Source organism: Pristiophorus japonicus, chromosome 13 (genome assembly GCF_044704955.1).
Source record: "Pristiophorus japonicus isolate sPriJap1 chromosome 13, sPriJap1.hap1, whole genome shotgun sequence".
Lineage (NCBI taxonomy): Eukaryota > Metazoa > Chordata > Chondrichthyes > Pristiophoridae > Pristiophorus > Pristiophorus japonicus.
The window spans coordinates 66331770-66356509 of NC_091989.1; the positions used below are offsets into that span (position 1 = coordinate 66331770).

Here is a 24740-nt window from a genome sequence, read left to right on the forward strand (position 1 = left end):
GCTGCCTCTGCACTGTCCATCAAACACTCTCAGGACAGGTACAGGGAGTTAGATACAGAGTAAAGCTGCCTCTGTACTGTCCATCAAACACTCGCAGGGCAGGTACGACACCCTCTCCATTCACCTCAGCATCCTGTCTCCGCATCCGCTTCACAACCTGCTCCCAGCGGTTTCGACAATCTAACCAATCAGCATTAAGGCCGCACAACATTCGCCAAAAGGCAACCAATAACAGCAACCCGCGGGTTCGCTGGCCTTTCCATGAGGTCACGTCCGGTGCCGGGGCCTGAAACGTTTCATTCAAAGTCCTGGATTGTTTATAAACCTCCCGCCCCAAACACGACGGAAACCGATTAACCGACAGCAACGGGCGCGGCCCTAACAGGCCGAGCGTTCCGGCTGGAAATTCGCGCCCCCGTCACATGCCGCTTAATACCTGTAATTGGCGCTCGTGATCGGAGAAGAAAAAAGCGGCGACACCTTGCGCGCAGCTCCAAGCAGCGAGAGGTGGGGTCAAGCTCCTTGTCAATCACTTGGCACGATGCGCGCGCAGCTCCATCCAGAGAAAGGCGGGGCCTCCCTCTGTCAGTCACTCGACACCGCGCGCAGCAGCGTCAGCCAAGGAGAGGCGGGGCTTCCTCCCGTCAATCTCGACGCCGCGCACACCTCCAAATCAGGCAGAGGCGGGGCTTCGCCGTTCATGACCCGGCACGGTGTACGCGCGCCGCCCCCGGAAGCAGCTGGCGGCCGGTTACTAGGGGGAGGCTCGTGCTTCCGGAAGACGTGGCGGCTGATGTGGATATTGCGAAGCAGCGGCCGCCAACATGATTTCCCTGACGGACTCGCAGAGTAAGTGAGCCCGGGGGGGTGGAAGGCCGCGCCCGGGCCCGCAGCTGAGGGTGGGAGCGGCGAGCCGGTCCTGTTTCAAAATCAAGCGACCGGCTGCGGCCTACAATGCCGGCCTGAGGCCCGGGCTGCTCCCCCGACTATCATTCGGTCGGGCCTTTGAGGGCCGAGGGAAGGCGGGCGCACCTCCCGGCCAGCGGGACAATGAGAGCGTGTCCCGGCGGCGGCCCGCTCCCAGTCCAGGTGTCGGGGGACAGTCTCGCTCGGTGCTCGGCACCGACAATGCGCGGCTCACTCGTGGCGGGACAAACAGCATTTCAGCAGCACAAGTCAATATACACACGGTAGCAGGCAGTGACCGGCTTTCAACACAAACCCGACACTTGCTGCCTGGTTTAAATGGCCCAATGGGGCTTGGACTTGCATTTATATAGCACCTTTCACGACCTCCATTGCCATTGGCTGTACTTTTGCAGTGTAGACATGAATGAAGTGTAGTGCACAGCAAGGTCCCACAAATAGCAATGTGATAATTATCTGACCATCTGTTAGTTCAAGCATCAATTCCATAATCCTAATATGTGGCAGGTTACTGGAGATAGCTCTGCTCTTTGAGTAGTGCTGTGGGATAATTTACGTCCACTTGAGAGAGCAGACGTGACCTGAGTTTCATCTGAAAGTCTGCACCTCCGACAGTGCGGCACTCCCTCAGCGCTGCACTGGAATGTCACCCTGGAATTTGTGCTCAAATCTGCGGAGCGAGCCATGAGCCCACAACCTCCTACCAACTGAGGCAAAGGCTGGCACAGTGTAATGCCTTAGTTCTGCCTTGGGGCCCTTACAGTAACTTTCTACCACTGGCACTGGAGAGAAGAAGCAGTGACATAGAGGTTGCTGGCAGATTTTCCACTATTACCAACTGGAAATGAGTCACGTCCCTGATTTTACATGACGGGGGGAAAAAAATTCTGGTGCTTTATTTTAACCCCTTCCCCATGGGATAAAAGGAAAAACTTCTGTGACAAGAAATCTAGCACTACATTAATGTAGAAGGTAGATGGGTTAACAGGAACGCAAGTTATCAGTGGCTGCCATCTCTTGGAACTTGCTTGCCCGCCTTTGCAATCAGAGTGGAATTTCCTGGAGCTTTTTTTCTGATTTGGTGTAAGATTTTCTGCTTGGCTATTTGCCTCTCCCAGGGGATTGGGGGAGTGCTGGGGCCTGCTAATGTGTGTGGAGGTTGCAGCAACGTCCGGATGCCTAGGGCTGTTTGGAAGGAGCTGTCGAAGAAGCCTTGGCGAGTTGCTGCAGTGGACCTTGTAGATGGCACACACTGCAGCCACATTGTGCTGGTGGTGGAGAGAGTGAATGTTTAAGGTGGTGGATGGAATGGCAATCAAGCTGACTGCTTTGTCCTGGATGATACTGAGTTTCTTGAGTTTTGGAGCTGCACTTATCCAGGCAAGTGGAGTATTCCATCATAGTTCTGCTTAATGCTTTGTAGATGATGGAAAGGCTTTGGAGAGTCATCGGGTGAGATACTGGCCGCAGAACACCCAGCCTCTGACCTGCTCTTGTAGCCACAGTATTTATGTGGCTGGTCCAATTAAGTTTCATGGGGGATTTAACGATGGTAATGCCATTGAACATCAGAGCATACGGTGTAGGAGTAGATCATTTGGCCTCTCGTGCCTGCTCTGCCATTCAAGGCTGATCTGATCTTGGCTTCAATTCCACTTCCTTGCCCCCTCCCCATAATCCTTGACTCCCTTATCATTCAAAAATCTGTCTCTCTCCACCTTAAATATATTCAATAACCCAGCCTCCACAGCTCTCTGGGATGGAGAATTCCAAAGATTCACGATCCTCTGAGAAGAAATTCCTCCTCATCTACGTTTTAAATGTGAGATCCCTTATTCTGAAACTCTGCCCCCCTAGTTCTAGATTCCCCCACAAGGGGAAACATCCTCTCTGCATCTACCCTGTCAAGCCCCCTCAGAATCTTACACATTTCAATAAGATCACCTCTCATTCTTCTAAACTCAAGTGAGTATAGGCCCAACCTGCTCCACCTTTCTTTGTAAGACAACCCCTACATCGCAGGAATCAACCTCGTGAACCTTCTCTGAACTGCCTCCAATGCAAGTATATCCCTCCTTAAATTAGGAGACCAAAACTGTATGTAGTACTCCAGGTGTGGTCTCACCGACGCCTTGTACAGTTGTAGCAGGACTTCTATACTTTTATACTCCATTTCCCTTGCAGTACAGGCCAACATTCCATTTGCGTTCCTAATTATTTGCTGAACTTGCAAGCTAACTTTTTATGTTTCGTGTACAAGGATTTCCAGATCCCTCTGTACCACAGCATTTTGTAATCTCTCCCCATTTAAACAATAATTTGCTTTTTTATTTTTCCTTTCAAAGTGGATAACCTCACATTTTCCCACATTTTACTCCATCTGCCAAATTTTTGCCCACTCACTTATCCTATCTATATCCCTTTGCAGATTCTTTGTGTCCTCCTCACAACTTGCTTTCCTACCTATCTTTGTATCATCAGCAAATTTGGCTACATTACACTCGGTCCCTTCATCCAAGTCATTAATACAGATTGTAAATAGTTGAGGCCCCAGCACTGATCGCTGTGACACCCCATTAGTTTTAGTTTGCCAACCTGAAAATGACCCATTCATCCTGACTCTCTGTTTTCTGTTAGTTAGCCAATCCTCTATTCATGCTAATATATTACCCCCAACCCCGTGAGCTCTTAACTTGTGCAGTAACCTTTTATGTGGCACCTTATCGAATGCCTTCTGGAAATCCAAATACACCTCCCCATTGAATGTCATGGGCAGGTGGTTTTGCTTGTTGGAGGTGGCTGGCACTTGTGTGGTGTGAATGTGACTTGCCACTTATCAGCATTGTCCTGGCATGTGGGCACAGACTGCTGATCAAAAGGCAGCTAAGTGAAAGCCATACGCAACCCTGTCAGACAATCATGGGTTCATATCCCACTCCAGAGACTTGAGCACAAAATCTAGGCTGACACTCCAGTGCAGTACTGAAGGAGAGTGGTATATTGGAGGTGCCGTCTGTCAGATGAGAAGTTAAACTGAGGCCCTGTCTGCCCTTTCAAAAGATTTCATGGTACTATTTCAAAGATGGGCAGGGAAGTTTTCCCTGGTGTCCTGGCCATTTTACCTCAACGAACATCACTAAATCAGATTATCTGGTCATTATCTCATTGCTGTTTGTGGGAGCTTGCTGTGCATAAGTTGATTGCCGTGTTTCCTCCATTACAGCTGAGTATAGTTCAAAAGTACCTCATTGGTTGTAAAGTGCTTTGGTATATCCTGAGGGTGTGAAAGGTATTCTATGATTGCAAGTTCTTTCTGTCTTTGATACTCAAATCTTGAGCTTTAAAAATGTAATACGGCATATTTTAATTAGGAAATTTGCTAGTTACATAACATGCATTTAAAATCTTGGCAATGAACTGCTGCAAATCCGAGTGTGATCACAGACTGTTCTATGCCGGTAGCAAGAGGGTTTGTGAAATTAAACAGGCACTAACTTAGTTATAAAATGTATTACATGTGAATTATTCAAATTCTATTGTGCATCAACTTGCTCACATTTTAATAGTTATGTCTTGTAGTTCAAATGACTGTTGGAAGTGAGGCTAGAATGTTGAGTCTGATTGTAATATACTTTTATGTGCTTCCTTTGCAGAAATTGGAATGGGATTAACAAGCTTTGGTGTGTTTTTCCTGTTCTTTGGCATGGTTCTGTTCTTTGACAAGGCACTCCTTGCGATAGGAAATGTAAGTTTGGTTTATTGATCCTATGTGTTTCTTTAAAATCTAAATTTCTCCCAATCTTGACATAGTACGAATTTTTTTGATGTGTAGATGTATTGTGCTATACTGGTCATATCCTCAAAAAAGGGAGCCAAGTTGTACTTCTTTATTACCGCTTCAGTTTGATGCCCATTTCTTTGAAAAGGACATCTCCTATATTAAGCTGAAAATTGCGGTCGGAGACTTCCGTCGTACAAATGCCTCCAACCCGGAAAAAAATCTACGAAACTCCATGGTGGTCCCTGAGGAGCGTAGGATTCCGGTCTGAGGCCTTCGTTCACTGCGCAGCGTACGGGAACATGTATTCCACGTACGGACACATCTGGAATCGTGTGGGCCTGGACCACTAATCACTATGCAGTATTCTCATTGATAAAAATGGAAACTCTGTTTGTACGAGCTCCCATTACTATCAAAATGAAAATACCACCCTAAAATAAGAAACACAGCATAATAATTAAAAAAAAAAATACTTTGCATATTTAAAATTAAATGTAATTAAATGTTTTAGAAAAAAAGTTTGGGGGATTTAAAAAAAAATGTGTTTTACTAGGGTTAAAAATAAACTTGCCTTAATGGACAGGGTTTTTAATATAAAAATGAATGTTAAAATTTAATTTTTCTATGTTTTAAAAGTGTTACGCTGGTAAAAAGTAAGCAATGCGCCTGCTTTTACCAGGCATAAAAGTTTGAAAGACATTCACTGGGCATGAGTTGGGCAAATAGCCCAATCTCTCCCGCGCGGATGTCCTTCTCCCGGGGATATGTAGAATCTGTCTGAAGAAATTTTGACAGATTGGAAAAGCGGTTTTCGGCGCATGCGCATGGCACCCCGAGGCCGGCTTTTGGGAGGCCTCGCCAGGTGCATGTGCACTTTGTACGGACCCGGCGAGGCCACAATCTTCGGCCCATTATGCAATAAAACAAAACGTGATTTCCATTGTTCAGTTAACTTTGGAGTCCTGGCTTAACAACGTGTTATTTCAGATGAGGCATTAAGCTGAGGCCCTGTCTGCTCTCTCGGGCAGACGTAAAAGATCCCATGGCACCATTTTAATCCACGGTTTTATGATGAAGATTGAAAGTAGGATAGATGGAGCTGATTGAAAATAGGAATCCAATGAGAGAACTCTTCTGCATTGCAGCAGAACTTGAGCGAGGCATATTTAGACTATTGGTACTTAATCCAAGAATCTCAGTGTATGATCTTGATCAACACTTCCAGTTCCTCCCACTGCTATCACCACCAGTAATAAACCTGTAACCACCAGTAGTTCATAGGCTTTTGGTGCATGTTTCTTTTAGCTTTGTTTTATTCTTCTCAAAATGCTCTCTTGGAAGGACAGAATGTAATTGTAACTGCTGGGTTGTTTATCCAGTGGACACGATACAAAAAGTTTAAGCAGCCAGTAACACATTGAAATCCTAGTGACAGCACTGTAACTAATACCTATATGAAAACTTTCAGCTAAACTTTATGGAATCCAGATATATAGAAAATTATTTTTAATTGCATAAGACGCCTGTTCCTTTATGCCTAGGTATTCATACTTCAAAGTTCATTAAATACCTGTAATCTATGGAAGAATTTCTGCCCACAAATAATTTGTTTGCTTTTAGTATTCACAAAATAATCTGACCACAAAGAAACCTTCCAACATACAAATAAGTTATTTAATGTGCAGAACGTCCCGCTAATATCTTATTTCATAACACGTGACTGCTCCTGGTGAGGGGAAAACGTACACTTCAGAATGCTAGAACGTACTGTTGATACGAACTAGACTTTGGAGGAATGCTTTGTGTTTGAATTTAGAGCCTGGTGGTGTAAACTGGATGCAAGGTCTTGTACGTTTATGCTTTTCAGCTATCTCAAGTAGGTCCTTCTAACGAGCTTGTTTTCTCCTTTGCAGATTTTATTTGTGGCAGGCTTGTCCTTTGTAATTGGTTTAGAAAGGACATTCAGGTTCTTCTTCCAGAAACACAAAATAAAAGCCACAGGTTTCTTCCTGGGTGGTATTTTTGTGGTGCTGATCGGCTGGCCTGTAATAGGCATGGTTCTCGAAATTTATGGATTCTTTCTTTTATTCAGGTAAGGTCTTACCGAGTGATTCATTATCCACTCCATAAAACAAAGTATGCTCGTGTAATGGAGTGTTGATTTCTTTATTTTGGGCACTATACTTTAAAAAAGAAAATAGCAATGGGACCACTTGTTCCAGTGGTAATTGGGCAAATAGTTAAGAGGCTGGAATTCATTATTTGAAGTTATGTGGATTTCAGGGTTAAATTCACAAAGAAAGCCTTTCACGGCCACCGGATGTCTCAAAGCGTGTTACAACCATTGAAGTCACTGTTGTAATGTGGGAAACGTGGCAGCCAACTTGCGCACAGCAAGCTCCCACAAACAGCAATGTGATAATGACCAGATAATCTGTTTTTGTTATGTTGATTGAAGGATAAATATTGTCCAGGACACCGGGGACAACTCCCCTGCTCTTTGAAATAGTGCCATGGGATCTTTTACATCCACCTGAGAGAGCAGAAAGGGCCTCAGCTTAACGTCTCATCCAAAATAGCACGTTGTTAAACCAGGACTCCAATGTTAACTGAACAGTGGAAGTCACATCTTGTTTTATTGCATAACAGAAGCTATTATCTGGTCTTAATTCTTTAAAACAACTCTAAAATAGTACAGTGAGGCTGCCATAAGCTTATCCCAAGATCAAAATTAAAGTGCGCTTTCATGCAATGGAGGGTAAAGTGAAGCTGGGAATGTTCAAAAATATGCAGAATGGGCCAAGGACTACCAGTTTGTATTGTTCGCACCCCTATGTAACGAAGGGACAATCTGTACATTTTGCGTTTTTTACCCAGGAAGTTACATTTTCCTAAAGCCTATTTTCTTCCCTTATCTTTTTTTGCTAGGGGTTTCTTCCCAGTCGTGGTTGGCTTTATTAGACGAGTGCCTATATTAGGCTCCATTCTGAATTTACCGGGAATAAACTCAGTAAGTATTTATATTATTCAATGCATGTTCGATTATAAATCATGCCATTTTAGCATCATTCAAAGAAGGTTAAAAAAATTCAGAATTCTTAATGTACTTTTAACGGATTGTTCCTAAATCTGTAATCAATACCTGGGGATGAATATTTTGTCAAACTATTTGAAGTATTCTCTTAACTAAAAGGGAAGAATTCCGATTGAATTGAAGTATTAACCTCAGTTTCAGCTAAATATTGCATGTTGTAATTTGTATGCAGTAGAGATTATAAAGGGTTTTGTTGAATTCAGTAAAATTCACGGGAACATATGAAAATGGCAGTCAGGAGACGATCAGCTGGTCCAGTGAGCTTGTCCCATACAGTCATGGTGCAAGTGAGCATCGTGATTCCTAATCCGCCCCCCTCACCCGCCAGCAGCCATGTAATCTCTTGCAAGAGGAAAACAAAAAAAGATTTTTTAAAACACGGCAATCAAATGGGAGCAAAATCTGGGAAATCTCTCTCCGACCCCCCAGTAAATTGGCTAGTCAATGGCAGATCGAATTTAATGCAAACGTGTAAAATATGACACAGAAAGGAAAGTAGATCATCTGAATGGTACTGAAATATCTATGGATGAAGCTGATGGAGACCTAGGCATTCTTAGGTTTAACATTAAATATGTCCAAGCAATGCAGTGTATCAATCAACAAAGCCAGTAAGGTGTTAAACTGCATAGCAAAGTCGGAGGAGGAGATAGTGATCAAACTTGGTTAGACCACACCTTGAATACTGCACCAGTTCTGGTTGACAAGAAGCAAAAGATATTCAGGCACTGGAGGCAGTGTAGAGAAGAACCATGAGGTTAATCGTTCGCATAGGAGTCCAAGTTATGAAGAAAGATTGGAGAAACTTGGGATTTTCAGCTTAGAATAAAGACATCTGAACAGAGCTAGACTTATATAAGATTAAGGGTTACAGAAAAAGTTAATCCAGAATGCTAAGTTAAACCATAGGTGTAGAACAAGGACACCTGTTCAAACTAGTAAAAAGTAATTTTAGGACTGATATCAAGAAATTCTTTAAATACAGTGAGCAATGTGTGTGGAATGGACTTCTAAATACAGTAGTGGATGCAAGAAACCTTGCAATCGTTTACAAAATAATTTCATCCATCCAGAGATCCTTATGTTCTCAACCCACCCGCCCTCCCAAAACCAGGTCCCTGATCGAAGTGGGGAAATGTTAGGACTTCTCTGGGTGGATGAATTAAGATGAGTTTATCCATAATTATTTTGTTATTTTGTACGTTAATGCACTAGATTCTGATACTTGGAACCGAAATTCGGTAATGCTGCGTTTGGGACGCAAAGTTTTAAAAGATTGACCATTTAGCACCCAGCAAGGTGGCCTGCAAAATTGTGGGAAATTGGGCACTTTCCCTCAGCGATGCAGCGAGGTGGTATCGGAGGCGCTAATGGCCTCAGTGGGGCGCTGCAGGAGCTGCACCCAATTTCAGCTGACTTTCATTCACTGATAATGAGGCTGCTGTTCATTCCAGTTCTTAAAGGGGATGTCGTTTCAGGCACCACCTGGTCAATCTCATCGTTTCTTCAGTTGACTGAACTGCAAGGAAGGTGTGCGGTGGTTGCTGCAAGACCTTATGCAAGGGCCGCTCGGTTCAGCGACCTGGCGTTGGAGAAATAGGTGGGGGTAGTCTAGGGAAGGAGGGAGATACTGTTCCCTCTATCTGGGAGAAGGCCAACTCCACAGGTTTTTAGGCCATGTGGGCAGAGGTGGCTGCGAAGGTGTCAGGCAACATGGTGGTGAATAGAACCCCTACACAGTGTCGCAAAAAATTTAACCTCACTCGGGTGGTCAAAGTGAGTACATGTTTCCACAGCTCTTGTGTACCAGACTCTGAGCCTCTGTTTGTGCACACTGCAAGCCAGTACTTAACCCAGCAGGCAACCACCAACCATCTGTGCCTACTCACAGTCACAGTCTCATTTCATGTTTAAGCACGGCAGGCATATCTTCCACATGCATAACTGGACTCTTACTCACACAGGTTTCCTTTGGCAGGCCAAGATAGCACACAACAGGATGTAGCAGCAGGTGGTGGGAGGGGGAAGCTGAACTGCGGCAGCTTTCTGACCTGGAGGAGCGAGTGCTGCAGCTCATTGGCCGCAGGTGGTGAACCCTGTGGCCGCTGGAGATGTTGAGCATGCTGGGAGCACCAATCGTATCTTGTGCCCTCTTCTCCCACTTCTCCCTTAAACCAAAAGGCCGTGTCACTTTCCTCCACCTCATTTGTCTGCCTTCCTTGCTCCATTCCTGCACCCCCTGCCCTCGCCTTAGCGTGACTCCTGTGCCATTTACGCTTTCAGATAATGAGCCAGCAGATTAGCTGCCTGAGGCCCCCCCCCCCCCCCCCCCCCCCCCCGCTCCAACCCTGTCACGAGGGAGATGAGGAGGAGCCAAGTACTGCGTCACTGCTTCTCTCACCTGCAGGCACCAGCTCAGATACTGACACTACACAGTCATTAGAGGTTAGTTTAGGACATGGGTATGCACTTTTGCCTAGCAGGGTCATGGGGAAAGGGAAGCTCAGGAGCTATCTCCCCGGAGGACAAGTTCACACGTGAGTTCTGCTACACAGGGCACAGATGAGGACCTCGATGGAGAGGCGTTCACACAAAGGGTGATGCCCGTGCACTCCGACATGATAGGTGCCATGGCAAGGGTGCCCAAGAGGTGTTGCAAGTGGTAGAGAATGTGGAGGAGTCTGCCTCCCATATTGTAGACAGCTCTGCGCACACCATGGAGCCCATCATTGCCTTGTGCAGATGCTGGTGGACTCCCAGACAGACCGTGCAGATCCAGACCTCATGACACATGTCATTGGTGATGTGGCAGCTTCCATTGTGGCACAGGTGGAAGCAACTTGGTGTTGCAGTAGAGTCAATGGTTGTTCGCATGGATGCTCAGACTGCCCTCGTGCAGTCTCAGCTTGATGCCACGCAACATCAACTGCATGCCACTCAAGCCCTGACTGCTGCCATCGATGCTGGGTCCACAACAGTCGATCAGGGATCACAAGGTGCCACAGCATCCCAGCAATCTGTGCTGCATCAGATTGGTGGGGATGCTGAGGTGCTGCCCTGGGACACTGGGTCAGTTGAACAGGAACCTGCTGTCCTCTCTCAGGATGACCAGCATTCCTGATCCCACCACTGCCACTCTGCCATTGCACTTGTCCATGCCTGTCACCTAGCCAGCCCAGAATGCTGCCGCCCAGCCTGAGGTGGTGCAGTCTGCAGCTGGGCCTTCCTGGCCCAGAGCTGATCGAGGGCATCCTACAAGGCCATCTGTAGTCTCTGGCCCTGACACACCGCAGCCTTCCACCAGCCGTGCTGCACCCACAGTGGAGATACTGTGGAGAAGTTGTAGAATAGGTCGTCGAAAAAGGGGCTATAAGGAAATGCACGCGGGTGATAATTAAATACACATTTGTAGATTTTATTGATGTTCCATAAATGGTGATTGGAATGTTTAATGTTTGCTGTTGTCTCTCATTTCAGTGTTAGGGATTTGGTATGGAAGGGCAAATTGATGTGGTGATGGGGATGTCCATAGGAACCGGAATTGGGATGCAAGTTAGTGGAAACGAGCTCTGATGAGATGTTCGCGGACCTCCCTTGCAGGATCACGATGGATTCGCTGCCTCCTCCATCGCGGCTGTTGCTGCTGCTGCTCTTCCTCTTCCTGAGGTAGTGCGGCTATGCCTGGTGGCGCTGGCTGTACCTTCATGATGGAGAGGTTGTATAGCATGCAACAGAAGATGACGAATAGGGACACCCGCTCATGCGAGTACTGCAGGACTCCTCCTGAGCTGTCAGGGCAGAGGAACCGTTGCTTCAGCACTCCGACGGTCTGCTTAATGATGTTCCTGGTGGTGGCATAGCTCGCATTGTACGAGTGCTGGGCGGGCGTATTGGGGCTGCGGAGGAGAGTCATGAGCCAGCTGGATAGCGGGATATCCCTTATCTCCTTGCAGCCAATCGTGAGCTTCATTTGGGGGCTGGAACAGAGCTGGCACACCAGTCTGGTACAGGATAACGGCATCGTGGCTGCTGCCAGGATAGCGGGCATTGACAGTCATTATTCTGCGTGTGTGGTCGGACACCAACATTCAGTTTTGCGGTTACGGAAGATCTCTGGATTATGATGTGGTGCCCTTAAAGCGACATGGGTGCAGTCAGTGGTGCCCTGCACCATGGGAAAGCCCGCTATCCTGGCAAAGCTACATGCATGCTCGTGCTGCTTCTCTCTGCTCATGGGGAAGGAAATGTAGTCCCTCCTTCTGTCAGAGCATCTGCGACCTCGCAGATGGAGCAATGGATGTCAAACTGGGAGATGTTGGAGATATCATCTGTGCTCCTTGGAAAGATCCATTGGTGTAGAAATTGAGAACGATTGTGACTTTGACTGCCACTGAGAGAGCTGTCCTCACCCTGGTGTGAGGCTCTAGGTCTCGTTGCAGCAAATGGCAGAGCTCTGTAACCACATCCTTCCTGAAACGCAGCCTTGCTCCTCAGTGAAATTGATGTAGGAGAATTGCTGACGGAATACCCTGGGAGGGTAAACCCCTCTGTTGTCACCTCTGTGGTGCCTTTTTCTGGCAACATCTTGATGTGCTCTCCCTGTGCTGCTGGATGTGATTCCCTCTCCCTCTCCCTGTAGCATGTTCCATGGGCCTCTCCCTCTCTTAGTCATAGCCATTCGCTCTCTATCCCTCGATGCCTTTCCCTTTGCAATTGGCAGTGCCGTTGTCTTCAGCGAAGCATCCTCTGGCAGTGAAATTGGAGCAGGCAGTCGACTGCCAGCACAGACCCCATGAAGCGACAGAAATGGTGCAATGTCGAAAGTGCCGTGAGTAATGCAAGGGAAAAGGTAGGAGGCAGAATAATGGTTGAGCAAAAAATCGCTGATATCAGTCCACCAGCCACTCTGACTGTTGCAAACTAGAAACAAGTAATGGCCGACAGAAAAAGCAAGAATGCGCCTTTGAATAGCGCTAGCGCATCCAGTTCCCAACTGCAAGCTCAAGCTGTTGTCATTGCCAAGCGCTAAGATAGGTTGCGCAGGGCAATTTCACTTCCGGGGCAGTAAGGAGGTGATTTTCTCATGCCTCCACAAAACCATTGCCCAATTCCACACAGGGCGATTTTCTTGCCGTGCCCGGACAAAATCTATTTTGTGCCTTCTGGAGGCGTGAACGGCCATCGCTAAAAGGGGCAATTGCGGTCCCATTGTCTTTTTCTTGCTGGGTGACCCCCATCAGTCTCCCAAGATCTCCATATGGTCTCTGAGATTTTGCCCCTGTAGATTACATCTTCTTGGAGCTATTACATAGGTTGGCGGGTGGAAGATGTCCGCAGGGCAACTTTGTGCTGCAGAGGAATGTTTATAATGGGGGTCGGTTTACACTATTTTGGGGAGAGCAGTAGGGTCCTTAGCTGTGGTGTATGTGGATTTTGTTGAATTTTTGAGCCAAAGAACTTCATCAGATTCCAGTCCTTTAATAGACCACTGAATATTTCTAGCTCAGTTAGGAACATCCAGTACTTGCGATTTCTTCCCATAAAGGTCAGGCCAGTCGGATAAGTAGTATTTTGTGTCCTGCTTTGAAGCTCGTGCTTACTATTTGTAAAGTGAGGTGTAGTAGCTGGCAGATTTTACATTGTTTTGAGGATTTCCAGAAAGCTTTGTGGATTGACTGGCTCTATTCTGCTCTTTATTCCATAAGGAGTAGGCTAAGACCTTTTCAAGTTTGTAATAATTTGTCTTGGTGTATTGGGCAATCTTCTGCACTGGTGGAGAGGTGATTTCATCTCTCCCTGGTTCCAATCTGGACGTTTCAGGAAAAATAACTTCAAGTTAACGGGTCAATCGCCCATGAGTTGGCTGTGGGTGAGAGGACCCAGGAGTGTGGAAGCTGGGAGCTGGTCAGTGACTAGGCGTAAGAGGTATTGTCCAAGTGGCATAACACTTACAAATGGAAGGGGAGACTTGCCAAGCTCTCGTGCTGCTAGGAGGTCAGGGCTCAACACATGCATGTTGCCACTACATTCCTTTGTCACGTTGGCATACTCAATAGGTGCCATTGTCAGACCAGGTTTTGGGGATGGTGGCTCACTGGTAAATGTGGAAGTAACTGTCATAGCTTCTTTGCTTTTGATACCTAGTCACTGCTGGATTGATCAGAAAACAAATGGGAGACATACATTCATGCACAAAACGTTTTATTCTACTAATAATGATGCAGTACACGTAGTGGCAGTAGGTATGTAATGCCACTGTGTCCACTGCAGCACTTGTGACCTAGAATTGAGAGAACCCAAGTACCTGTCGAATGATGGATACAGGTACTAAAATATTACAAGCATTTTCCTCCCAGCAATAGGTATTGCCAGTTTATTTTTTAAATGCTACATAATTCATACTTTATAAAGGGTTTACAGTATACTATGGTAGTTTAATCCACATGGGATAAACTGGCAATTCAATACAGTGGATTGCAATAGTGGTATTCCAATGAATAATGGACTCAGTATTCCAATGAATATTCTGTTTCATGCTGTAGATCTATTAGTGATTTATCTGATTTTTGTTAAATATATTTAGCTCTATAGTGATTATGAATAAATGGATCCTTGGTACTGAGTGATGGTCAGAAAAAGTTCTATGTTCGAGTTAAGGCCTATACTCTGGAGTTTAGAAGAATGAGCGGTGATCTCATTGAAATACAAGATTCTGAGGGGATTGACCGGGTGGATGCTGAGAGGCCATTTACCCTGGCGGCGAGTCTAGAACTAGGGAGGCATAGTCTCAGAATAAGGGGTCAGCCTTTTTAATACAGAGATGATGAGTAATTTCTTCACTCGGTTGTGAATCTCTGGAATTCTCTGCCTCAAAGGACTTTGGATGCTGAATTGATGAGTATATCGCTGAGATAGATAGATTTTTGGACTCGTGGGGAATCAAGGGATATGGGGATCAGACAGGAAAATGAAGTTGTGGTCGAAGATCAGCCATGATCTTACTGAATGGTGGAGCAGGGTCGTGGGACCGTATGGCCTACTCCTGCTCCTAATCCTTATGTTAGCTAATCTCACCTGAAACAGTGGTGCAGGCACGATCATTGGCCTCTGCCTGTGGCTGGGGCAAGGAAAATTCAGCCTTATTGCATGTTGCTTCAAAATGACCCCAGCTGAACCGTGCATGTATGGGGATATATGGTGAGCATAGATTCTCTGTAATGCTCCTTGTGGCCAAGTAGTTTGCTGACATAAGAACATAAGAAATAGGAACAGGAGTAAGCCATTTGGCTCCTCGAACCTGCTCTGCCATTCAATAAGATCATGGCCTCAACACCACTTCCCTGCCCGCTCTCCATAACCCTTGACTCCCTTATCGTTCAAAAATCTGTCTATCTCCACCTTAAATACAATCAATGACCCAGCCTCCACTGCTCTGAGGCAGAGAATTCCAAAGATTCACGACCCTCTGAGAAGAAATTCCTCCTTATCTCCATTTTAAATGGGCGACCCCTTATTCTAAAACTATGCCCCCTAGTTCTAGATTCCCCCACGAGGGGAAGCATCCTCTCCATCTACCCTGTCATGTCCCCTCAGAATCTTACAGGTTTCAATAAGATCACTTCTCAGTCTTCTGAGTATAGGCCCAACCTGCTCAACCTTTCTTCATATGACAACACTTTCATCTCGGGAATCAACTTCATGAACCTTCTCTGAACTGCCTCCAATGCAAGTATATCCTTCCTTAAATAAGGAGACCAAAACTGTACGCAGTACTTCAGGTGTGGTCTTACCAACACCCTGTACAGTTGTAGCAGGACTTCTCTACTTTTATACTCCATCCCCCTTGCAATAACGGCCAACATTCCATTTGCCTTCCTAATTCCTTGCTGTACCTACATGCTAACATTTTGTGTTTCATGTACAAGGACCCCCCAGATCCCTATGTACAACAGCATATTGTAATCTCTCCCCATTTAAATAATTTGCTTTTTTATTTGTCCTACCAAAGTGGATAACCCCTCATTTTCCCACATTATACTCCATCTGCCAAATTTTTGCCACTCACTTAGCCTATCTATATCTCTTTGTAGATTCTTTGCGTCCTCCTCACAACTTGCTTTCCCACCTATCTTTGTATCATCAAATTTGACTACATTACACTTGGTCCCTTCATCCAAGTCATTAATATAAATTGTAAATAGTTGAGGCCCCAGCACTGATCCCTGGGCATCCCACTAGTTACAGTGACCCATTTACCCCGACTCTCTGCTTTCTGTTAGTTAGCCAATCCTCTAGCAATGCTAATATATTACCCCCAATCCCATGAGCTCTTATCTTGTACAGTAACTTTTTACGTGGCACCTTATCGAATGCTTTCTGGAAATCAAAATATATGACCTCTACTGGTTCTCCTTTATCCATCCTGCTTGTTACATCCTCAAAAAACTTGAACAAATTTGTCAAACATGATTTCCCTTTCATATAACACATGCTGTCCATCTCAGACAGGAGAACGGTCACATGGGTGAGATACTGGGAACTACCACATGCATAAAACTGCACTGGGAGGGAGGTTAACTCCTTTTTAAAAATATTTGTCTTTCTCGTCGGTTGAATCCTTTACACTTTAACCATGGCTTCACAATTGATCATTTGCAGGTACAGTTGTGTAAAAATGGTTAAAGGTGAAAGAAATGATGGTAATAAATACTTCAATGCTGAATATGTGTCCCTAGTATCTTGGTTGAAAGTGAAGCAATGGGAATTCCTTGGGGTTGAGAGAATTAAGTGAGCTGTTCAAAAAGAGAATCCAACTAGGTATTTAGTTGTTGCTTCCAGTTTTACTTGACCTTCAAGCTACTTTATGGTGCTGGTAGGAAGTAGTTATACAACAACTTGCATTTATATTGCGCCTTTAACATAGTAAAACATCCCAAGGTGCTTCACAGGAGCGAGTATGAAACAAAATTTGACAGCCACATTAGGAGATATTAACAGCTGACCAAAAGCTTGGTAAAAGAAAGGTTTTAAGGAGTGTCTTCAAGGAGGAGAGGGAGGTAACGAGGTGGAGAGGCTTAGGGAGGGAATTCCATAACTTAAGGCCTAGACAGCTGAAAGCATAGCTGCTAATGGTGGAGCGATTTAAAATAGGGGGTGCGCAAGAGGCAGGGTTAGAGGAGCGTAGAGGTCTGAGGGTTGTACGACTAGAGGAGGTTAGAGATAGGGAGGGGCGAGGCCGTGGAGGGATTTATTTCATTCGAAGAAGCTGTTGTGACCTTTTGAAAGAAATTGTTTCCCATAGGTGGTAGATAAACTGAACATGCTTGTGCGGATTGAAACCACAACTGTGATGCAAATGGAGGCTTCCCAGCTGTCGTCTATTTATCAGAATTATGAGCATGTGACTTCACCGCAGATTTGCTAGCAGAGTCATTTTAATCTTTGGTATTCAGTTGCTAACAGGTGGATTTGGGATTTCTACAATGGAAAAGTTTAGAATGTTTTCTGTATTAGTGCCAGAGGAGACAGGCAGCACATTTAAACCCCTAAGTATATTATTGCTGTTATTTTTATATATGAAATTTTTTGGGGGGATGCCATTGTGTTTGATTTACAGGAGGGTATGCCATATTATGCAGTTCAAAGAATTGTATAGTGCTTGGATAATCTGGTGATGTGGCGGTCAGTTGGGTTTGATGCATCAAGTCGATGTTTTTGTAGTGTTTGTTTTAACTTAAGGTAACCAATATTGCATTGATAATCGAGATGGCTGGATAATGATGTGCTGGCATTTCATCATGGAATGGAAGAACTTATGGCCATAAATCCTTACTTGAGGATCCCAGTCATAATTTCAGGAGGAGATAATAGGTGGATGAATCTAATGGAATTTTTCTTTTCGACCTTCCTTAGCTGTCTTGGGTGGTATCAATAAAGGTCTAGGGATGTAAGTCACTTACCTGTCCTATGAAGCGAGGAATGGTACATACCGTGGGAACATCTGAGTGGTTAATAAGTGCAAAAATACGCAAAAAATGGGAATATTTATTTGGCAGTAGTAATGTCCAGTTCGTGGTGTTCCACATCAGTTCATCCACATCACTAACTTTGATAAGCCTTTCATCCTCTTCTGCACAGAGTTCACTGTTAACTGTTGCTTGGATAATAATTATATTTTCAGGCATGTTAAGGATAATAAACCGTTAACTAAAATACAACTTCATTTTATTCTCTTTAAAGTGTAGTGAGCCCCCTCCGACTAACAGGAGTACCTGTACACTAATTCAAGCATAGGTCTTGTTTGCTTCTACAACTCTATTGAACATATCTGATATGTAAAGGCAGAAAAGTGGGCAGATTCAGACAAGAACAGATACTGCCTGGACAGTGGCTGCACAATGAGGAATTATTGGAAAAAAAGCAAATTTTAAAAGTGCCAATTGCTCCATATCAGCAACAGGGCTGGGACAGGGGGAGGAATTTCAATAAATATCGAAGATGAACTTCAATTGAAGAATGAGGAAGACAAGCCAAAGATAGGTAAAGATCATTTGTTTTATATACATTAGGATTGTCATGCAAAAAGCAGGCGAGTGATTTACTTGATTTGATGAAGAGCAATGACATTTTTAAAAACTGTAACATGGTGAGCAGCTCTCCATTTAAAAAAAAATGGTGCTTTCATTGCAGAATTTTCTTTAATATATAGGAATAACAAACTAATAATTTAGCAAATCAAGACGACTGCAGAAATCTGCTGACCTTGTAGACTCACTAGGGTTCAAAGATCCCAGTTTGAAATCCTTTGCTCTGCTCCACCTAGTAACCAAGGGCAGATTAGGCCTCGTCACATATGGGGCCCCACCAGGAGCCAGTTTCCATGGGGCTTCTGTTTCCATGCAATTTCCAGTGGTTATGAGTTGAAGCTCAGAATATAGAAGTTTAGTTGATGAGGAAAATGGAAATGTCAAGTTGGTGCAATCGATAGTGAGGGCACATATATTAGGACAAAGTAGAGGGTGCTTCTGGCCTGCATCTTCCTCCTGCCATGCTCGACTTAAGGTGCAAGAAAATCTAAACGTTTCTAATTCTGTGGTCTGTTACTTTCCCCTAACTAAAGAAAAACAATTTGACAAATTAGTTGCATTTAAAGCATTTTCTATGTTTGTTTATCCCACAAAAAATATTCCATTGTTTCTGTGTAAAATTCAGCTATAGTTTGGGGGTTGAGTGTATTTTAGTGAAAATAAAAAATCTGGAAATTTGAAACAAAGCAATATTCTAGAAATATGCTGCAAGTCTGTCAGCTTCTGTAAATAGAAAATACAAGTCAGTGTATCGGGTGTGTACCCTCCATTACTTCTGAAGGGTACCCGCCCAAAGCGTTGTAACCTGCCTTTTCTCTTTACAGAGGCTGTCTCCGCTGGTGTATTTCCCAGCATTTTCTCTTTTAGTAGCAACTGACTTGCTGTGGAAGGTCTGCCATTGAAAGGCAAACCCTGGTGCCTATTATATTTGTGAAAACTTTTACTCGGACATATACTACAATACAAAGAGATCTTTTAAGTGTCATTTGGTTGAGTTGCTAGCACTCTTGCCGTTGAGTCAGAGGGTTGTGGATTTAAGCCCCGCTCCAGGACTTGAGTACATAATCTATTCTGACAATCCAGTGCAGTATTGAAGGAGTGTTGCATTGTTAAAACTACTGTCTATCGGAGGACAGTTAAAGCGAGATCTGCCTGTTGCGCCAGACATAAAAGATCCGTGACACTATTTGAAAAAGAGCTGCGAGTTCTCCTGGTGTCTGGCCAACACTCCTGTCTCAACCAACACTGCCATAAACAGATAATTGGTCATTCGTCTAATTTGCTGTTTCTAGTACCTTCCTGTGCACAATTGACTGCTGCATTTGTCAACTGAACAGCAATGCTGACAGCACTTCAAATGTAACTCATTGGTTGTGAAGGCATAAACTGCTATATAGTTGCAACTTCTTCCTTGTACTGTAATGTTCTCATCTCCCTTTATGATATTCAGCATTCTGCATTTTATAAATTCTCATTCATACACGAGGGGTGAAGAAAAAATGTTATGAATGATTTCCAAGTGGAGACTCAGTAACCAACTTTGTGCATTATGTTAATCATGCACTAAAGTGGGTTGAAGTGTTACCAGTAAAAGTAGAATAATTAGTGATTCCAACACTTTTTTTAAAGTGGCCTTTCAAATTGACAATCCAAAACACACAGTAATACATTGAATCGATTTGAGTTTCTGGTATCTGCAATCAGAGTGTCTGGACTCTCAAGTGAAACTTGTTTTAAAATGGTTGTGTTCTACCATTAGGTGTTAATCCACATTATGTTTACACACTGCACTTTGTGGCAGAAAGCCCTCCTAAGATAACAGTTTCTGGGAGTCCACATTTAAAGTCTCAAGCTCCCCCAAGTGATAGCTCCTTTATATTTAGATCATCTGTCGGTATGTGTTCTGTTCATTTTTGCCTTTTTTTAAATGAACCTGCAACAAAATGTTTACATAATCAAGCCATCTAACGCTTTGAATAATGAATTTGCTGGTACTATGCTACTTGTTAATAATTGTTCCGTTAAATATCTTTAAAGCTGACGATATCATAAAGGAGGCTGAGCATGAAGTACGTACCTTGTTACATTTTCATAATGGTATTTTTTTGCATAACCTGGAGGGAAGACTACTGCCTACAGCAGTCTAGTTTAGCATTGCCTTTTTTATGGAGCTATGTTGCAAACTTAATTAATTTAGAAACTGCAAGCTAGTAAGAGGTACATGGGACACTGAACCAGACCCTGTTCCGCTGGTGGGAACTCGCATATAAAGTGTACTTATTGGAAAATCACAGCTGTGCTGCCCGCAATCTCTTATTCATTGAGATTAGTGGGTGGAAACTGACCAGTGGTACACCCACAATTCTCCAATAAGCCACTTACTGCATGCAACTCCCCAAAGGTGGTGTGGGTCTTGGGAAATTTAGCCCATGGTGCATTTTTTAAAAACTGATCTGTAGGGTAGAAATACCACGACCCTAATGTTCCTTGGCATGTGTGACATACTTCTTTAACTCTTCTAATGGGATTGATTTCTTAAACAGTTTTATTTTTAACATTCCAACAAAAATCAAATCTAACCATACATCAGAGAGTTGATCTCAGGAGGTCTGTACAGTTTTTAATCTGATGTGAAATGACTTTCCCTAAGCTGTGCACTACACTGATAATCCGATTTTGCCCCACTTATACTATGATCACAATTTTAAATTGTGTGCGCTGAGGAGATGGTAACAGAACATTAAATACTATTAACATCTTTTTCAATGTTGATCAAATGGATGATGCAGGCACCATACCACACAGCAGTTCAATATTTGGAACGTATTCATTTGCAACCCATGGGCCATGAGATGTTTTAACTTATTTGCTCTTTTTTTCCCCTTTACTGAGGTATCCTTGTGTTATGCACCTTCCTTGATCAAACCTGCTCCAAATGCTATTGTATTACAAGCTGCTAGGGAATACGCTGGGCTCCTCCCCACTATAGATTAGGTTAGAATACAGGCCTATGTCCTGCGACTCTGATCCGACTCATTACTGCCCCAATTTGTACCACCATGCACTCTTTATCTTTCATACTGTTGTACTGGGTCATGGATGTCTCTGCATATTTACATTTGTGTTCACAATATGGAGACCAGCTATTTGGAAGCAGTCATAAAATATTTGATGAGTCATCGACACAAGGATTAGACTAGCTTCTGCTTTTGGAAGATTAATCTGGCTATGGAAGGCTAAAGGTGTTTAGGTAAAAGTGACGACAAGATTTTACGAAGTGATAGATACCAACAGCAGAGATGAGTTGGTTGAGAGGAATACTGAGGGTATCCAGGATATAAAGAATCAAGCATAGTATAAGAACATGGAAGAAAAATAAACAATGCTGGAAACATTCAGCAGGTCAGGCAACATCTATGAAGAGAGAAACAGAGTTAACGTTTCAGGTCGATGACCTTTCGTCAGAACTGGAAAAAGTTTGAGATGTGACACTTTACGACCTTCCAGACTCGACACACAATTTCAGACCATAACCACTGTTTCCCATTTTTTTAGAAAGCAGGTGGTGGTAATGGTTCTGCTGTTGCCATTTACGGCTCCTCTAGACCATCTTGTGTTTCTATACTTGTCCCATTACCAACCCCTTTGTACCTCCCACCATCATTTCTTTTAGTCATTAAATCACTCCTGCCCTCCACCCTATCACAGATCGATCCTTTTGTTCTTTCTCCCTCCCCCACCCCCTTTCCCGGCCTCTGCATCCTTAAAAATTGGTACATCTCTACCTTTTTCCAGTACTTTTCCAGGAATACAGGTGAATGAGATTGTCAGGCTCGTTCAAAACCAACATAAATTTGTTCGGCCTCATCATCACTGCTGAGCTGATGGATGGGAATTTAATGGCTGTAGTAGTGTGGTACCATGGGCTGCTCCTGGCCATACTGGTAGCTGATTTTCGAGCTGGGAGCAGGTTGCATGGGATGGTGTATAGCATTGAGACCCCCAACTGGGGAAAGGGAGAAACGTAGAAACCTAGAAAAGAACCTGTAAAGCTTGCCCTCATCAGAAACTTTCTAATTGGTTTTGAAATTATTTTGGTGGAGAAAGGAAGGCATCTGTAGTTGTTTTACTGGTTTGTCACAAGTATGAAGGACTGTCAAAATTATGATTATCACAAGCACAGTCTTTCAAATTCAGCTCTCGTATAATCTATAATATGTAGAAAAATCAAATCAGTCCTTCAAAAATTATAATTTCTTTAATATAAATTATTCCAATGGTAATGAGGCTAAAGTATCTGTTTTGATATTGGCCCTGCTCTTAAGATCAGTGCATGGAGAGATTACTCTCATTTGGGAGGTGAGTTAATTTCACTGGTTCTTTAATAGTCAGTCTAGCCTGATGTACATTTTGTATTTTAATTGTCATTGACGTAAGACAACTGTATCAAAGTCTTTGAATATTAAAACTAATGTAATAACAGCTCCTGGTTAAATTTTGGTTAATTAAGATTTCCTTTTATTTTTGCAGTTTGTAGATAAAGTTGGAGAAAGCAACAGCATGGTATAACAGAGACTTGATGAACAACTGCTGCAGAAGAATACTGTATAATATATTTATAAGGTTCACCTAAGGCAAACATTTCTAAATTTATATTTTACTGAGTTACCTGTGTAGGCACAAATAAAACTTGATAACATTCTTTGTATCAAAATATTTTGTCATCAAGGGGAAACGGTGGTCATGGCAATGAATTCCACTCTTTGACCTTTCCCTCCCCTCCCCCATGGTTTCTGAATGTCTCTCTGTGCAGGATGCTTGGCACCACACTTCCTCCGGCAGGGAGGGCAGGATGGACTGGGCTGTGGGCTACACCACTACCGCCATTAGTGCTGCTCAATGATCAGCAGGAAGGAAGTGGATCTTAAACTGGGTGAGTTGGACCGAGCAAGACCAACTGAGAAGGAACATCTTGCTCTGTTCTGTTGAACCTTGTTCAACCAAGACAAGGGAATTTGAAAAACCAGAAGGACGCTGACTCGCTTTGCCACTTCTTGGTTTGCAAGTCAAGTAATGAGACACATGAATGGGCAGATCTTGTCCCATATTCACTTAATAATTGTATATATATTTGGCTGATGTTGTCTTTTACATCAACATGACTAGCTTGCATCCATGATTTTCTTGCCCCTCCTGTATTTGTCTCTCCCTGCAGTTATTTTTGATCACATTATTGTCTATTGTGTTATACCTGCTTTTTCCTATGTGAAAGGCCAGGTTAATGAGTTTTTATCTTTGACTGCCTCATTTGGCAGGACTTTCGTACAAACTAACTTCTCTGACTTATTATGTACCTTAAGCAGATGATTATAGGTATTAAAGCAGATTTTTTTTTAAGAAAGATTACCTTTTCAAACATACAAATTCTTGGCATTAAAATATTGTAAATAAATGTTTGAAGCAAATAATTATCACTGAATTTTTTTAACGAAATGTTCCCTTAATATGTCAATTGTTACTGTGGATTACTAAAACTGACTATCAGTATGTTTTGCTTATAAATGTAGTGTTTTGAAAGCCTTACCTTTATCTGCCAATGGGAGAAAATGTTTTTCATTTTTTTTTAAAAAGAAAGCAAAATAATAATAACATTGACTTCCAGTGATATGGGTGCTCATCTTGACCAAAAGGAAATTCTACTATGGAAATCAACCTTTCTGATCTTTTTAAAAATAGAGAGCGATAACTTATCTGACCCGGTATATCGGATAATTTGTGTGAAATATTTAAAAGTGCAACGTCCAAAAAAAAATGACATTGATTCATTGTCAGTAAAGGTGCTGGTGACTTGAACTTCAGAAACCAAATAACTTCTAAAATGCCATCGTGAAAACACCAGAACTGTTGGTGACACTTTCATAATCTGAAGTAGTACTTTATTGGGAAGTGTTTTTTCACAAGTACAAGGTGGTAGCACAACTGGAGACATAAACTACAGGGGCAAGTCAGCCAGGAATGTAATCGTGACTGGAGGTGTACTTTGAAAAACATTTCATTTTTTTAATTTTATAGGAATAGAATTCAAGTTGATTGCATAATTCTGTATATCACACCAAAACAATACTGCAAATTTTAGTACTTGTTCCAGCACAAAGTAGGTGGAATATTTCTTTTGCAATGTATATGGCAATTGCTAAACATGTCAGAAATGCAATTTTTTTTGTATGCTGCTGCCAACTTCAAGAGCAGAAGTCAATGCATTGTGTATCTTCCTTGTGAATATGTATTCAGAACTTGGGATTCTGTCATGTTTCTAGACTCCAGAAAGAAAATAAAAATTAATTATGGTTGT

The 24740-nt window shown here is 43.3% G+C and overlaps 1 protein-coding gene across 1 annotated transcript; it reads left to right on the forward strand.

Annotated features, from left to right (window-relative positions):
• Positions 1 to 709: 709 nt before the first annotated feature.
• LOC139278025 (vesicle transport protein GOT1B) lies at positions 710 to 24740 on the forward strand. The gene is made up of 5 exons (XM_070896683.1): positions 710 to 849; positions 4581 to 4672; positions 6622 to 6800; positions 7637 to 7718; positions 22919 to 24740. The coding sequence occupies exons 1-5, from the start codon at positions 825 to 827 to the stop codon at positions 22955 to 22957; spliced, it is 417 nt and encodes a 138-aa protein (XP_070752784.1). The 5' UTR covers positions 710 to 824; the 3' UTR covers positions 22958 to 24740.

Bases quoted from the DNA above. Each gene is read 5' to 3' on its own strand.
- LOC139278025 (XM_070896683.1), top strand. From the start codon at position 825: ATGATTTCCCTGACGGACTCGCAGA. The intron at 4,673-6,621 runs GTAAGTTTGGTT...TCTCCTTTGCAG, and splicing joins CACTCCTTGCGATAGGAAAT to ATTTTATTTGTGGCAGGCTT. The intron at 7,719-22,918 runs GTAAGTATTTAT...TTATTTTTGCAG, and splicing joins ATTTACCGGGAATAAACTCA to TTTGTAGATAAAGTTGGAGA.